The sequence below is a fragment of the Schistocerca nitens genome, chromosome 10 (assembly GCF_023898315.1).
Source record: "Schistocerca nitens isolate TAMUIC-IGC-003100 chromosome 10, iqSchNite1.1, whole genome shotgun sequence".
NCBI lineage: Eukaryota > Metazoa > Arthropoda > Insecta > Orthoptera > Acrididae > Schistocerca > Schistocerca nitens.
This window is the reverse complement of record NC_064623.1, coordinates 59,161,134-59,176,290: the sequence shown is the minus strand read 5'-3', so window position 1 is coordinate 59,176,290 and position 15,157 is coordinate 59,161,134. Positions and strand designations below refer to the sequence as shown.

The window sequence follows — 15,157 nt, the reverse complement described above, 5'->3', positions numbered from 1 at the left end:
TAAAGAAAAGTTTCCATTAAATTCAAAATTTTTGCAATGCATTTCCTTCGAGCTATGGCGAAAAATTAGAGCAGATGCAGTTTTACTGAGGTAATAATTTGAGTTTAATTATTGAACAGGGCCTAAAGATCGACATTTCGGTCTATTTGCATTTTTATTGTGACTGAGATTTCATTATCATTGAATTGACTTTCATTTTTGTGAGGAGCTTATACTTGGGTCAGATTGCTATTATTTTTCATTTAATTATCATTGTCTTTAAATTTAATTGCTGGGAGGTTACAATTAGCTCTATGTCTATTCACATTTAAAATATTATTTTTAAATTTCTCTGGGGAGCTTACACTTGGCTCTATTCTCGTTAACATTCAAATATTGACTTTTAAATTTAATTGTGGGGAGGTTACAATAGGTGCAACGAACTCGCGACCTGCTGACAGGAAAAATCCATCGGAGAACTCAATATCTACAAACGGCATCCACGAGACATCTATAGAAAATGCCAGGTGAGCTAAAACACCTCCAGATAAGCAGTGAAGATAAAGGGAGCAAAGCAGAACAGTGTTAGGGACTTTAATATTGTCCTCGTTATCATCTTGTAACCAAAACGATGAAATTTTGTGTCAGCTAGTGTAATGTCTGAACGCAGAAGTCTGCATGCCAGTTTTCCGCTGTATCTATTAGGCACTGATCATACGTCTTGAAGACCACCGTTTAGGTAATGGAAAGGCTTAATAATCTACACTGCACATCACTTTCAACTGCTTAGTTTCACTTCGCTATTTTTTTCATCTTATTTGTGTTATAGTGGGTCCTGGTCATGTTGACGGACATCCGCAAACATACACGAAAGACAATATCTTTCAACATACAAGAATTCTTCCGATGGCTTCCTTGCAAGAATTGTGACGCGAGGCGACACCTGGTTGCATCACTCTGAACTGGAGAAGAAGAAACTGAAAAGCAGAACTTCCCCAAGAAAAGTGATGGTTTGAGGGAAGTCATGGTCTGTTTTTATATTTGAAATAGACACCTTATTTCATGCTATTCCGCTATTAGTTAATTCTGTCCGCTTGGGCAGTTTCAAGTTACTTGCATCACAGTGAAAAGTGTTATCACGTATCTCATCTTCCATAGTGTGGTGGAGCTCTGTGTAATGGTACCCTAATAAGGGTTATATATCAACGTGGTGGTTACGGGCACAAGACATGTGGATTCTGTATGTAAAATTGTAAAAGATGGAAACTAGCAGCGTGTTTGCCGTCACGAAAGCCTTAACTGATAAGAAAGTTAAGGGGCAGAATCATGATGTCATGCAAATCACACCCAAGTGGGTTAATACTGAATCTGCACAAGGTGTGTAACGCAATCGCGTTCTAGCCCTCATATAAATCCCATGTGAGGTGGTTAGCCTCCTGTGTGATTTGTTCATTAACTAATAGAAGTTTCCCTCCAAAAATGATGATGGACAAAGGATTGTGGTCAGTGTGATCGTTTAACAGATAAATGCCATCCTACAAATTTAGTTACTTTAAAGTCAGTACCGCCATTAGACTTTTTTTAATTTCCAGTGTTACATTTACACGATCATGATTTCGGCTTAAAATGCCATTATCAAGTGTTTTAATGTTATCAGTGCCTAAGATGCCATACTGTCGTATTTAAATACACTATTCGACACATTTTCTAAGGGGCAACTCAGGAGGCAAGGGGGATAGTCAGTGATAAAGCAGTAGGATTTTACCAGAATTATTTACCCTTACACGATGTGTCTAATAGAGTATTTTACATACGACAGTATGCCATCTTAGACACTGTATAACATTAAAATACTTGATAATGGCATTTTAAGCCGAAATAATGGTCGTGTAAATGTAACACTGCAAATAAAAAAATAGTCTAATGGCTGTACTGACTTAAAGACATACACTCCTGGAAATTGAAATAACAACACCGTGAATTCATTGTCCCAGGAAGGGGAAACTTTATTGACACATTCCTGGGGTCAGATACATCACATGATCACACTGACAGAACCACAGGCACATAGACACAGGCAACAGAGCATGCACAATGTCGGCACTAGTACAGTGTATATCCACCTTTCGCAGCAATGCAGGCTGCTATTCTCCCATGGAGACGATCGTAGAGATGCTGGATGTAGTCCTGTGGAACGGCTTGCCATGCCATTTCCACCTTGCGCCTCAGTTGGACCAGCGTTCGTGCTGGACGTGCAGACCGCGTGAGACGACGCTTCATCCAGTCCCAAACATGCTCAATGGGGGACAGATCCGGAGATCTTGCTGGCCAGGGTAGTTGACTTACACCTTCTAGAGCACGTTGGGTGGCACGGGATACATGCGGACGTGCATTGTCCTGTTGGAACAGCAAGTTCCCTTGCCGGTCTAGGAATGGTAGAACGATGGGTTCGATGACGGTTTGGATGTACCGTGCACTACTCAGTGTCCCCTCGACGATCACCAGTGGTGTACGGCCAGTGTAGGAGATCGCTCCCCACACCATGATGCCGGGTGTTGGCCCTGTGTGCCTCGGTCGTATGCAGTCCTGATTGTGGCGCTCACCTGCACGGCGCCAATCACGCATACGACCATCATTGGCACCAAGGCAGAAGCGACTTTCATCGCTGAAGACGACACGTCTCCATTCGTCCCTCCATTCACGCCTGTCGCGACACCACTGGAGGCGGGCTGCACGATGTTGGGGCGTGAGCGGAAGACGGCCTAACGGTGTGCGGGACCGTAGCCCAGCTTCATGGAGACGGTTGCGAATGGTCCTCGCCGATACCCCAGGAGCAACTGTGTCCCTATTTTGCTGGGAAGTGGCGGTGCGGTCCCCTACGGCACTGCGTAGGATCCTACGGTCTTGGCGTGCATCCGTGCGTCGCTGCGGTCCGGTCCCAGGTCGACGGGCACGTGCACCTTCCGCCGACCACTGGCGACAACATCGATGTACTGTGGAGACCTCACGCCCCACGTGTTGAGCAATTCGGCGGTACGTCCACCCGGCCTCCCGCATGCCCATTATACGCCCTCGCTCAAAGTCCGTCAACTGCACATACGGTTCACGTCCACGCTGTCGCGGCATGCTACCAGTGTTAAAGACTGCGATGGAGCTCCCTATGCCACGGCAAACTGGCTGACACTGACGGCGGCGGTGCACAAATGCTGCGCAGCTAGCGCCATTCGACGGCCAACACCGCGGTTCGTGGTGTGTCCGCTGTGCCGTGCGTGTGATCATTGCTTGTACAGCCCTCTCGCAGTGTCCGGAGCAAGTATGGTGGGTCTGACACACCGGTGTCAATGTGTTCTTTTTTCCATTTCCAGGAGTGTATATTACGACTGTGGCCCCACATTATGAAAAAATTATTAAATTTACTGTTACATTTATTTTCTTTATACATAACACAAAGTTGATCTTGAATTTGTACAAGGAACAACCATGTATATTAATATAAACCAAACATGTAAATAGTCCTCACTTGATAGAGGTGTTGGTAAGAACCTTCTACAAACGACATCGCGTGGAATTCAGTGTGCTTCTCTAAGGTGAGCGAAGAGAACAGGTGAAATGTACAATATCGATAAATAAGCCGGTAATCGGATGCGGTACCACGATGTCATCTAAGGAGGCAACGTTGAGAAACCTTGATTCGAATTTCGGCCGGCTGAAAAATCAACGAGAACTGCGAGCCGAAATTGCGTGTATTACCGAAAGTGTGGCTCACGCCGGCGTGCTGATGACGGCTGCTATTCATGGTCGGCCGCTGCATGGAAACAGGCTCCGCCTTGGTGGCCGATCGTAGTACGAGTGCGAAAAAGAAGCTAAGAACAGGTAAAACCGCGAATGAAATTACTCTGTAGTAGCATGGCAAGGTACTCGGCTGACTCCCCAAAATCACTTCTGCCACCGTCTAGACAGCGGCCTTTTCACTGTGCCAGCACTCGGCCAATCGTGCCGCGCGGAGTGACCGCGTGGTTTGAGTCGCCATGTCACGGATTGCGCGGCCCCTCCCGTCACAGTTTCGAGTCCACCCTCGGGCGTGTGTGTGGGTGTGTGTGTATTGCTCTTAGAATAAGTTAGTTTAAGTAGTTTGTAAGTCTGGGGACCGACACCTCAGCAGTTTGGTCTCTTAGGAATTTACACACATTTGAACATTTTTGGCCAACCGTCGCCGATGAACAAAGCTTTCGTCAGTTATAGCCTTGCAACAAATTCGTCTAGGCTCGCACTACCGTACTCCCATCAACCTAGGCGCCAATACCATTCCTTCTCGCCAGTTCCCAAAAGTGACTGCCAACGGGTGCTGACGTAATAGTCGAGCAGAGTATTGCAATAGCACAGCTATGCCGCTGAGCTGGCGTGTTTCTCCCAAAACACGAAGCTTTGGTGATACAACTGACACAGCCTTTATAGAAACATCGAGCATTCGTCGCGCTGTCCACTGAGAACTGCACCAGGCATGGGCGATTCGGTACTCCGTCTGCATTTCCCAGTGACAGGTGACAGGACGTGTCCCCCCACCCCCCCCCCCACCCCATCTGACCATTCCCTGCTATTGTCAGCAGTTGACCTCCTCACAGCGCCGGCCGCTATGGCCGAGCGGTTCTAGGCCCTTCAGTCCGGAACCGCGCTGCTGCTACGGTCCAGGTTCGAATCCTGCCTTGGGCATGGATGTGTGTGATGTCCTTAGGTTAGTCCGGTTTAAGTAGTTCTAAGTCTAGGGGCTGATGACCTCAGATGTTAAGTCCCATAGTGCTTGGAGCATCCTCAACGCCCAAAATTTCCCGCTCATCTCCTACGTGAAATGAACAGAAAAATGATATGCATGCATTCTACTCCCAATCATGTACATACATTCATTGTATGACAGTGTCACATGGTAGCGAAATGACATTAATTTTTATGTATGAAAATTCAGATTTCATACATGCAGCCGCGCAGGATTAGTCGAGCGGTCTAAGGCGCTGCAGTCATGGACTCTGCGGCTGGCCCCGGCGGAGGTTCGAGTCCTCCCCCGGGCATGGGTGTGTGTGTTTGTCCTTAGGATAATTTAGGTTAAGTAGTGTGTAAGCTTAGGGACTAATGACCTTAGCAGTTAAGTCCCATAAGATTTCACACACACATACATGCATGAAAGTCCGGTTTGATGATCCTTAATAAGTGTATGAAGAGGCCAGGGGCTTGTCATCTTGCCAAGTCCAACCCTTATGGGGCTCTTTGTCACTGTGATAGCGTGTCACATCAAAGTCCGTTGGTAACCTTGGCATGGCGACGAAGATCCCAGAATTGTTGCGCTTTTATCATTCTGCACACGGAATTCACATCTGTGTTGTGCCCTGTACCACGACGTTCGTAAGTACGTAAACCTCCTCCACAGGAATGAGTAGTAAATAACATACGTCATCACAGTTTTTCACTGTGATGGAGGTAGCTTGAAAATGCCCAAAAGAGCGAAATAGCTTATAGCAGAAAGCACGATATGAAGTCTTTAATTCAAAAAGAAAAGCAACCTACCCAGGAGAAGTTCCCTTACGAAATGTGGAACGGCTGTGGGTTGATGTATGCAAAAGACTAAAAGTGATAGCTACAATATTTTCTGATTCAGACACTTGCAGACACTATCCGTTCTGACGAGACATATGTGGCACCACTTAAAAAGTTTTGGGCTCCAATGTGTCATGTTCAACAACTTCTGCAAAAACACAATGTTTTGCTGCTGTAAGATAATGCCCAACCACCTGTCAGCGAGATAACCACTAATGAGAGTACAAAGCTTGCTTGGACGACACTGAAACAGCTGCCCTATAGCCCTGATCTGCTGCCTGTTCAGCAAACTGTATAAATCCCTTCGCAGAACAAGGTTGGAAAAAGACAGTTCCCTGTGTACGCTGCTAAGCAGTGGTCCAAATGTCCAGTCCTCGACTTCTACCATGCAGTTATACAGGCCTCAGTTGCGTAGTGGCGTGATGCAGTTGAAAGGGATATACGCTATCTGCAAAAATGTCATTTTGGCTCTCATGACTGAATAAACAAACCAAAAATATCAGACACATGTAAATCAGATGCACTTGTTTTGAACTGAGCACTCTACTTGTACTAGTTTCGGAGTGAGCCCCCTACTTGAACTTTTTTTGGAGTGAGTGCCCTAACTGCACTTGTTTTGGAGTGAGTGCCCTAACTGCACTTGTTTTGGAGTGAGCACTCTATTTGCACTTGGTTTGGAGTGAGCACTCTATTTGCACTTGGTTTGGAGTGAGCACTCTATTTGCAATTGTTTTGGAGTGATTGTCCTACTTGCACTTGTTGCTAAGTGAGCACTATACTTGCACTTCTTTTGAAGTGTGCACTCTATTTGCACTTCTTTTGAAGTGAGTCCCATACTTGCACGTTTTTTGGAGTGAGTGTCCTACTTGCACTTGTTGTTAAGTGAGCACTCTACTTGCACTTGTTTTGGAGTGAGCACTCTATTTGCACTTGTTTTGGAGTGAGCACTCTATTTGTACTTGTTTTGGAGTGAGCACTATATTTGCACTTGTTTTGGAGTGAGCGCTCTATTTGTAATTGTTTTGGAGTGAGCGCTCTATTTGTAATTGTTTTGGAGTGAGCACTCTATTTGTAATTGTTTTTGAGTGAGCACTCTATTTGCAATTGTTTTGGAGTGATTGTCCTACTTGCACTTGTTGCTAAGTGAGCACTCTACTTGGACTTGTTTTGAAGTGAGTCCCATACTTGCACGTTTTTTGAAGTGAGTCCCATACTTGCACGTTTTTTGGAGTGAGTCCCATACTTGCACTTGTTGTTAAGTGAGCACTCTACTTGCACTTGTTTTGGAGTGAGCACTCTATTTGCACTTGTTTTGGAGTGAGCACTCTATTTGCACTTGTTTTGGAGTGAGCACTCTATTTGTACTTGTTTTGGAGTGAGCACTATATTTGCACTTGTTTTGGAGTGAGCACTATATTTGCACTTGTTTTGGAGTGAGTGTCCTACTTGCACTTGTTGCTAAGTGAGCACTCTACTTGCACTTTTTTGGAGTGAGCACTCTATTTGTACTTGTTTTGGAGTGAGCGCCCTACTTGCACTTGTTTTGGAGTGAGCACTCTACTTGTTCTTGCCTCACCTGCTGCTGCCGTACGGCGTCGTCTTCAGCCCCAGAGGCGGCGCCCGCCGAACGCCGCAGCTTGGTCAGCGGCTGCATGCCCGCGCCGCCCCCAGGCACGCCTCCCCCGACCGCCCACCCGGACGCTGCAGCCGCCGCCTCCTCCTCCACGAGGCGCGTCCAGAAGCCGGAGACACTGCCACACACCAAAACATGCACACCTATTACACCGCATTTTTTTGTTCTTTTGCTTTTACAAAATTTTCCTACATTAACTGTAGCGTTTAAAATGTTTACATCACCGTAACAGACAACAAACTCATTTAATTCATAATTCGCAAGCAGAGTAAAAGCGTAATGTCATTTGTACCCTAGTGACTCTTGTGAAACGGTTTCTGACGTCATTATGAGCGCACGACAGGGATTAACAAACACCGAACGTGGAATGGTAGTTGACCCTAGACGCATGGGACATTCAATTTCGGACATCATTAAGAAATTCAACATTCCGCGATCCACTGCGTCAAGAGCGTCCCGACAATACCAAGTCTTAGGCATTACCTCTCTCCACAGACAGCACACGACTGAAAGCAGCAGCGCTTTCGTAGTTTTGTCAGTGCTAACAAAGAGACGCACTGCTTGAAATCAATGTGGGACGTACGACGAACGTATCCGTTACGAGAGTGTCCAGAAACTCTGTGTTAACTGGTCTGCCACCAGACGACCGAAGCGAGTGCCTTTTCTAACAGCACTGCATCGATTACAGTGTCTCTCCTGTGTTTGTGATATCAATTGGAGCTTATACGACTGGAAAACGGTGGTCTAGGCAAGAAGAGTCCCTATTTCAGTTGGTACGAACTGATGGTATGGTTCGAGTGTGGTGCAGAGCCCATAAGGCAAGCCTAGTTGTCGAAAAGGCACTGTGCAAGCTGGTCATGGCTCCATAATGGTGTGTTCTGTACTTACATGGAGTGGACTGGTTTGTCTGGTCCATCTGGACCGATCATTGACTGGAAATGGTTGTGTTCGGCTAATGGGAGACCATTTGGAGCCATTCTAAGATGGATTTTCTATGGATGACAATACGTCATGTCACTGGTCCACAACAGTTCGGGATTCGTTTGGAGAACATTCTGGAAATCTGAGCGAATGATTCGGCCACACACATGAACCAACATGAATTCCATCTGACATTTATGGGACATAATCGAGAGATCAGCTAGTGCAGAAGAGGTGCACCAGCAGCTCTTTCGCATTTGTGGATGGGTGTAGAGGCAGCATGACTCAATATTTCAGCAGGGGACTTCCAGCGACTTGTTGAGTTCATGCCACATCGAGTTACTGCACTATCTATCGCTTGAGCCTTGTCCCACAGTTATGCAGGGTCAGCCATCGTTAATCAGATTTGGCAGGATGCCCTTCCTGCTGCCACCCCCTACCCCCCGGGATGGAATTAGTGTACCCCAACTATCTGCGTCGTGTAATCCATGGAATAGCGCGAAAGTGTTCAGATGTCTGCGAGCCGTGTAACTGAGGCGGAACATGGGGACCAGCCCGGTATTCACCTAGTGGGAAGTGGAAAACCGCCTAAAAACCACATCCAGGCTGGCCGGCTCATCAGCCCTCGTCGTTAATCCGCCGGGCGGATTCCATCCGGGGCCGGCGCGCCTACCCGAGTCCAGGAAGCAGCGCGTTAGCGCTCTCGGCTACCCTGGCGGGTACGTCGAGTTACTGGACTACAGCGACCAAAAGGAGGTCTGACACAATCTTAGGAGATGTCCCACGACTTTCACCACTTCACTGAATCTCATAATTTGTTTGGCATGATTCTGAGCTATTTCTTAATCTATTTTGTTATGTAAGAGGTCTTTCTTTTGTTCTTTTTGGATTAGTAGTCCAATTTTCATGCAACCAACATAATTTTTTCTGTATCAGCTGATACGTGAGATACACACTGTCTGACAAAAAGAATGAAGCACCCAGAAGGATTGGTCGGACATTAGTGTAGCTTGGTAACCAACCGACCATCGGCAGGTAAGTAAGTAGTTACAGTTGCAGTTCTCTGTGACAGGGAGTGGGGCCACCAGATTGCTTACAAGGGAACATCCCCATCGCACCCCTCTCAGATTTAGTTATAAGTTGGCACAGTGGATAGGCCTTGAAAAACTGAACACAGATCAATCGAGAAAACAGGAAGAAGTTGTGTGGAACTATGAAAAAATAAGCAAAATATACAAACTGGGTCGTCCATGCGAAAGATAGGCAACATTAAGGGCAATGTGAGGCGAGGAGCGCCGTGGTCCCGTGGTTAGCGTGAACAGCTGCGGAACGAGAGGTCCTTGGTTCAAATCTGCCCTCGACTGAAAATTTTGCTTTCTTTATTTTCGCAAAGTTATGATCTGTCCGTTCGTTCATTGACGTCTCTGTTCACTGTAATAAGTTTAGTGTCTGTGTTTTGCGACCGCACCGCAAAACCGTGTGATTAGTTGACGAAAGGACGTGCCTCTCCAATGGGAACCGAAAACATTTGATCGCAAGGTCATAGGTCAACCGATTCCTCCACAGGCAAACACGTCTGATATTTTGTATACGACACTGGTGACAGCATGTGCGTCACATGACAGGAATATGTTGTCGACCCACCTAACTAGTACACTTGGCGAATGGGTGAAAAGATTCTTCTACCTTGCCCGATTTAGGTTTTCTTGTGGATGTAATAATCACTCCAAAAAAAGTGATGAAAACATAAGAGTTTTTCACATAAACTGAAAATAAAAAGTTAAAATTTTCGGTCGAGGGAAAATTTGAACTGAAGACCTCTCGTTCTGCAGCTGTTCACACTAACCACAGGACCACGGCGCTCCTCGGCTCATACTGCCCTTAATATTGCATATATTACTCATGGACGACCCAGTTTGTATATTTTGCTTATTTTTTCATAGTTCCACAAAACTTCTTCCTGTTTTCTCGATCGATCTGTGTTCAGTTTTTCAAGGCCTATCCACTGTGCCAACTTATCACTAAATCTGATGGGGGTGCGATGGGGATGTTCCCTTGTTAGTATATTAATGTTTAGTGTTGTTACCAGACCTACATACAAGAAGACTGTTAAAAAAATCTAGGACATTCGTAGTTTCGCGCCAATGGCGTGTTGGAGAGAAAAGCGGTTGGCATCCCTGCATTTAATGTGTAGCTGCCGGAAGTTTCATTGTAGTATGTCAGTTAATTATTGTTCAGTACTGTATTGAGTGGGACGTTGTGTCGCACACATTGCGAATTTCGAGGTGGCAGAGGTAGAACAGCAACGCGCCCGCCTTAAATTTTGCGTGTAACTCAAGGATACCTTTACAGAGACACACCACATGAGGCAGGAAGCGAACGGTGATGAGTGCTTAAGCTGTACTCACTGTTAATAATGGTTCACACGGTTTAAAAATGGCCGGACGACAGTTAAAGGCGACCCTCGTCCAGGACGCCCTTCGACGTCCACTGACAACGCTCATGTCAGGATTGCCAACGAAACTGTGCATGGCAATGTTGGACTGCATGGGAACGTGAGGGCAGGCATACTCTTTATCACGATTCAGATCGCCGACATCTCACGACAAAAGGAGACATCGCCATATTGTTCACCAGCCACTTTGAAACCCCTTCACACCAGTGCTGCCATCCGAGAACAAGTAACGGACTCACTGTGACACTTCGCATCATCTTGCACCACTGTTTGGAGGCTAGCATTGGGGGACTAGGTTTGGTTTGGTTGTTTGGGGGAAGAGACCAAACTGAGAGGTCACTGGTCTCATTGGATTACAGAAGGACGGGGAAGGAAGTCGGCCGTGCCCTTTCAAAGGAACCATCCAGGCATTTGCCTGGAGCGATTTAGGGAAATCACAGAAAACCTAAATCAGGATGGTCCGAAGCGGGATTGAACAGTCGTCCTCCCGAATGCGAGACCTCCGCTGTGCTAACCACTGCGCCACCTCGGTCGGTCGGCGGACCTAGGGAACTAGTGTAGGCTGCCATTTACACGACAATACAAATGACTTCATATGGAGTAATGACGCGACCGGGAATGATACACTGCTGATGTATGCTGTTGTATTGTGTTCAGCACTGATCTGTAGTTCTCTACTACCCCAGATGACCATTGTCAGAGAATATGGTGGCGATCTGGGAAGGGGACCAATTCTGTCACTGGGCGAGGTGGCGCAGTGGTTAGCACAATGGGTCGCATTCTGGAGGATGGTGGTTCAAACCAGCATCTGGCCATCCTGATGTAGGTTTTCCATGATTTCCCTATATTTTTACAGTCGAATGCTAGGATGGTTCCTTTGAAAGGGCCCTCCCATCGTCCCTAATCCGATAGGACCAATGACCTCGCAGTTTAGTCTCCTCCCCCAAACGAACCAACCAACCACGACATTCTGTCAACGTTTTGGAGACGCTTCGTAGTGTTACTCCTGTCGTCAGGGAGTAGGGAGCCTTCACAAATGACTCCAGGTCACCGTCCGTCCTCGTGGTATACTTCCCATCCCACAGTATTATGGTGCCATTGATGTCAAGGTACTCCCATGGCCACCAATGCTCTTGATCTGTTCCCAATGGACCATATATGGGACCAGTTGGACGTCAACTCAGTCCATTCCAGTGCCAATATCCAGGATATCAAGGACCAGTTAACATAAGTTGGGGCCCAGCTCGCCACAGAAAGGGAACCACGTCTTCACGATGTCCTTCCCAACCCAATAAGTGCGTACATCCAGGTCAGACTGAGTGCAGTGTCATACTGTTAAGTGTGCTCACATCACCCTGTTATCTGTAAATCTGACGTGATTTTGTAATCACACCCCCTCAGCTGGTGAAGTTCAATTTTGTTTCCTCCTCTTCTTGGGGGATTCATCACGTTTTTGTCAAGTAGTCTATTTTTCGCATCTTTCAGTGATGTTTGTGATGTTTTTCCTTTGTCTCTAAAAGGTTATTTTTTCTGTTAGCAATAGTAGCCTCCATTTTTATTCAAACAGATTCAATTTGTTTCCTTTATTGGTATACAGGGTGTTACAAAAAGGTACGGTCAAACTTTCAGGAAACATTCCTCACACACAAAGAATGAAAATATGTTACGTGGACATGTGCCCGGAAACTCTTACTTTCCATGTTAGAGCTCATTTTATTACTTCCCTTCAAATCACATTAATCATGGAATGGGAACACACAGCAACAGAACGTACCAGCGTGACTTCAAACACTTTGTTACAGGAAATGTTCAAAATGTCCTCCGTTAGCGAGGATACATGCATCCACCCTCCGTCGCATGGAATCCCTGATGCGCTGATGCAGCCCCGGAGAATGGCGTATTGTAACACAGCCGTCCACAATACGAGCACGAAGAGTCTCTACATTTGGTACCGGGGTTGCGTAGACAAGAGTTTCAAATGCCCCCATAAATGAAAGTCAAGGGGGTTGAGGTCAGGAGAGCGTGGAGGCCATGGAATTGGTCCGCCTCTACCAATCCATCGGTCACCGAATCTGTTGTTGAGAAGCGTACGAGCACTTCGACTGAAATGTGCAGGAGCTCCATCGTGCATGAACCACATGTTGTGTCGTACTTGTAAAGGCACATGTTCTAGCAGCACAGGTAGAGTATCCCGTATGAAATCATGATAACGTGCTCCATTGAGCGTAGGTGGAAGAATATGGGGCCCAATCAAGACATCACCAACAATACCTGCCCAAACGTTCACAGAAAATCTGTGTTGATGACGTCATTGCACAACTGCGTGCGGATTCTCGTCAGCGCACAAATGTTGATTGTGAAAATTTAAAATTTGATCACGTTGGAACGAAGCCTCATCCGTAAAGAGAACATTTGCACTGAAATGAGGATTGACAAATTGTTGGATGAACCATTCGCAGAAGTGTACCCGTGGAGGCCAATCAGCTGCTGATAGTGCCTGCACACGCTGTACTTGGTACGGAAACAACTGGTTCTCCCGTAGCACTCTCGATACAGTGACGTGGTCAACGTTACCTTGTACAGCAGCAACTTCTCTGACGCTGACATTAGGGTTATCGTCAACTGCAGGAAGAATTGCCTCGTCCATTGCAGGTGTCCTCGTCGTTCTAGGTCTTCCCCAGTCGCGAGTCATAGGCTGGAATGTTCCGTGCTCCCTAAGAAGCCGATCAATTGCTTCGAACGTCTTCCTGTCGCGACACCTTCGTTCTGGAAATCTGTCTCGATACAAACGTACCGCGCCACGGCTATTGCCCCGTGCTAATCCATACATCAAATGGCCATGTGCTAACTCCGCATTTGTAAACATTGCACTGACTGCAAAACCACGTTCGTGATTAACATCAACCTGTTGATGCTACGTACTGATGTGCTTGATGCTAGTAATGTAGAGCAATGAGTCGCAAGTCACCACAAGCACCGAAGTCAACATTACCTTCCTTCAATTGGGCCGACTGGCGGTGAATCGAGGAAGTACAGTACATACTGTCGGAACTAAAATGAGCTCTAACATGGAAATTAAGCGTTTCCGGACACATGTCCGCATAACATCTGTTCTTTATTTGTCTATGAGGAATGTTTCCTGAAAGTTTGGCCGTACCTTTTTGTAACACCCTGTATATGAGAACCATATTTTATGTGACTTTATTGTTTAATGTATCTATATATGTGGGATTTCGATTAATATACCGTTATGTAACTTCGAGAGCACATTGATGTTTGTTTCCCGCCTCAACAATGTTGCTCGTTTGCACCAAATGTCATACTGAAGTACGCATCACACGGAGTCGTTGTGTAAATGCGAGTGTGGAAGATCGTCAGGATATTTTTAGCACACCCAAGATCGGGCTACATTCTTAATGGCTGTTTCATTTTTATGGCTCTTAAAACAGTAGGCTCTGATTGGAAGATAGGGGAGAAGCTGATACACCATGTAGTGTGTGTTAGGTGGTGAGGGAGGCGGTTGGGGCGCAATTGTAGGGCACACATCTTACGCCATTTTATGTAAACGTGGCATAATTTTTACGCACCACTTTAACGTGACGCTGATAAAAACGACAGGAATGAATGTGTATGTAATTTTCAAGGAAATAATGTAAAAAAATGGTTCAAATGGCTCTGAGCACTAAGGGACTTAACTTCTGAGGTCATCAGTCCCCTAGAACGTAGAACTACTTAAAGCTAACTAACCTAAGGACATCACACATATCCATGCCCGAGGCAGGACTCGAACCTCCGGCCGTAGCGGTCGCGCGGTTTCAGACTGTAGCGCCTAGAACCGCTCGTCCACCCCAGCCGGCGGAAATAATGTAATTTGTCAATGTTTTAACGCATAATTTCAATATTACACTCATTAATTCAGAATATATACATGTACGGAATTTCATGTAAATATCTTGGTGTCATTTTTACGCAGCGTTCTAGTGCTACGACAGAGTCTGTATACGTATGTAATTTTCTGTAAACACCACGGCAATAATGCATCCCTTTGATCATGGCGTCATTCCTACGCATCATTTTAATGTTACGCCGGAGGTAGGTAAGTGTACGAAATTTTGCGTAAATATCACACCATAACGCTCATGTTTGACATTGGCGATATTTTAATAGTATGCTCTGACTCCCATGAGAGGAAGGGTCACAAAGCACAACTGGGCTAGTTCCATTATTTTCTATTTTTATTATTTCATTTTCTCCGTCATTTTGAATTTTGATTAGCTGGAAAGAAGTGGAGTGGATGGGAGGGGTAGAGAGAAAGGGAGGTGGGAGGGAAATGCGAAATGGCTTGGTGATGTCAGTGATAAAGATCATAGGTAAGTAGGACGACACTCGTGATGTCATAGCCCCTGCATGTAGGCAACTGACGAGTCTTAACTGCATACCTACAAAACTAAGGTAACATGCTGCATCCCCTCTACCAAGAAATCCTCAGTCCAGTCACGAATGCGTTTGATACTCGATACCAACTTCATTTCGAAACTCCTTTTACCTACTTGACTGCCTGGAGCTACGTCTTCAGAATGTCG

At 46.0% G+C, this 15,157-nt stretch overlaps 1 protein-coding gene across 1 annotated transcript in view; it reads right to left on the bottom strand.

Moving 5' to 3' along the window:
- LOC126209863 (uncharacterized) overlaps positions 1-14,130 on the bottom strand; it is a 193,810-nt gene extending 179,680 nt beyond the window's left edge. Inside the window, exons 1-2 of the mRNA XM_049938989.1 lie at positions 14,126-14,130; positions 7,142-7,316 (exon numbers count right to left, since the gene is read on the bottom strand). Coding sequence (XP_049794946.1) covers positions 7,142-7,316; positions 14,126-14,130 — 180 coding nt within the window. The remainder of the gene's footprint in view (positions 1-7,141; positions 7,317-14,125) is intronic.
- Positions 14,131-15,157: the final 1,027 nt, after the last annotated feature.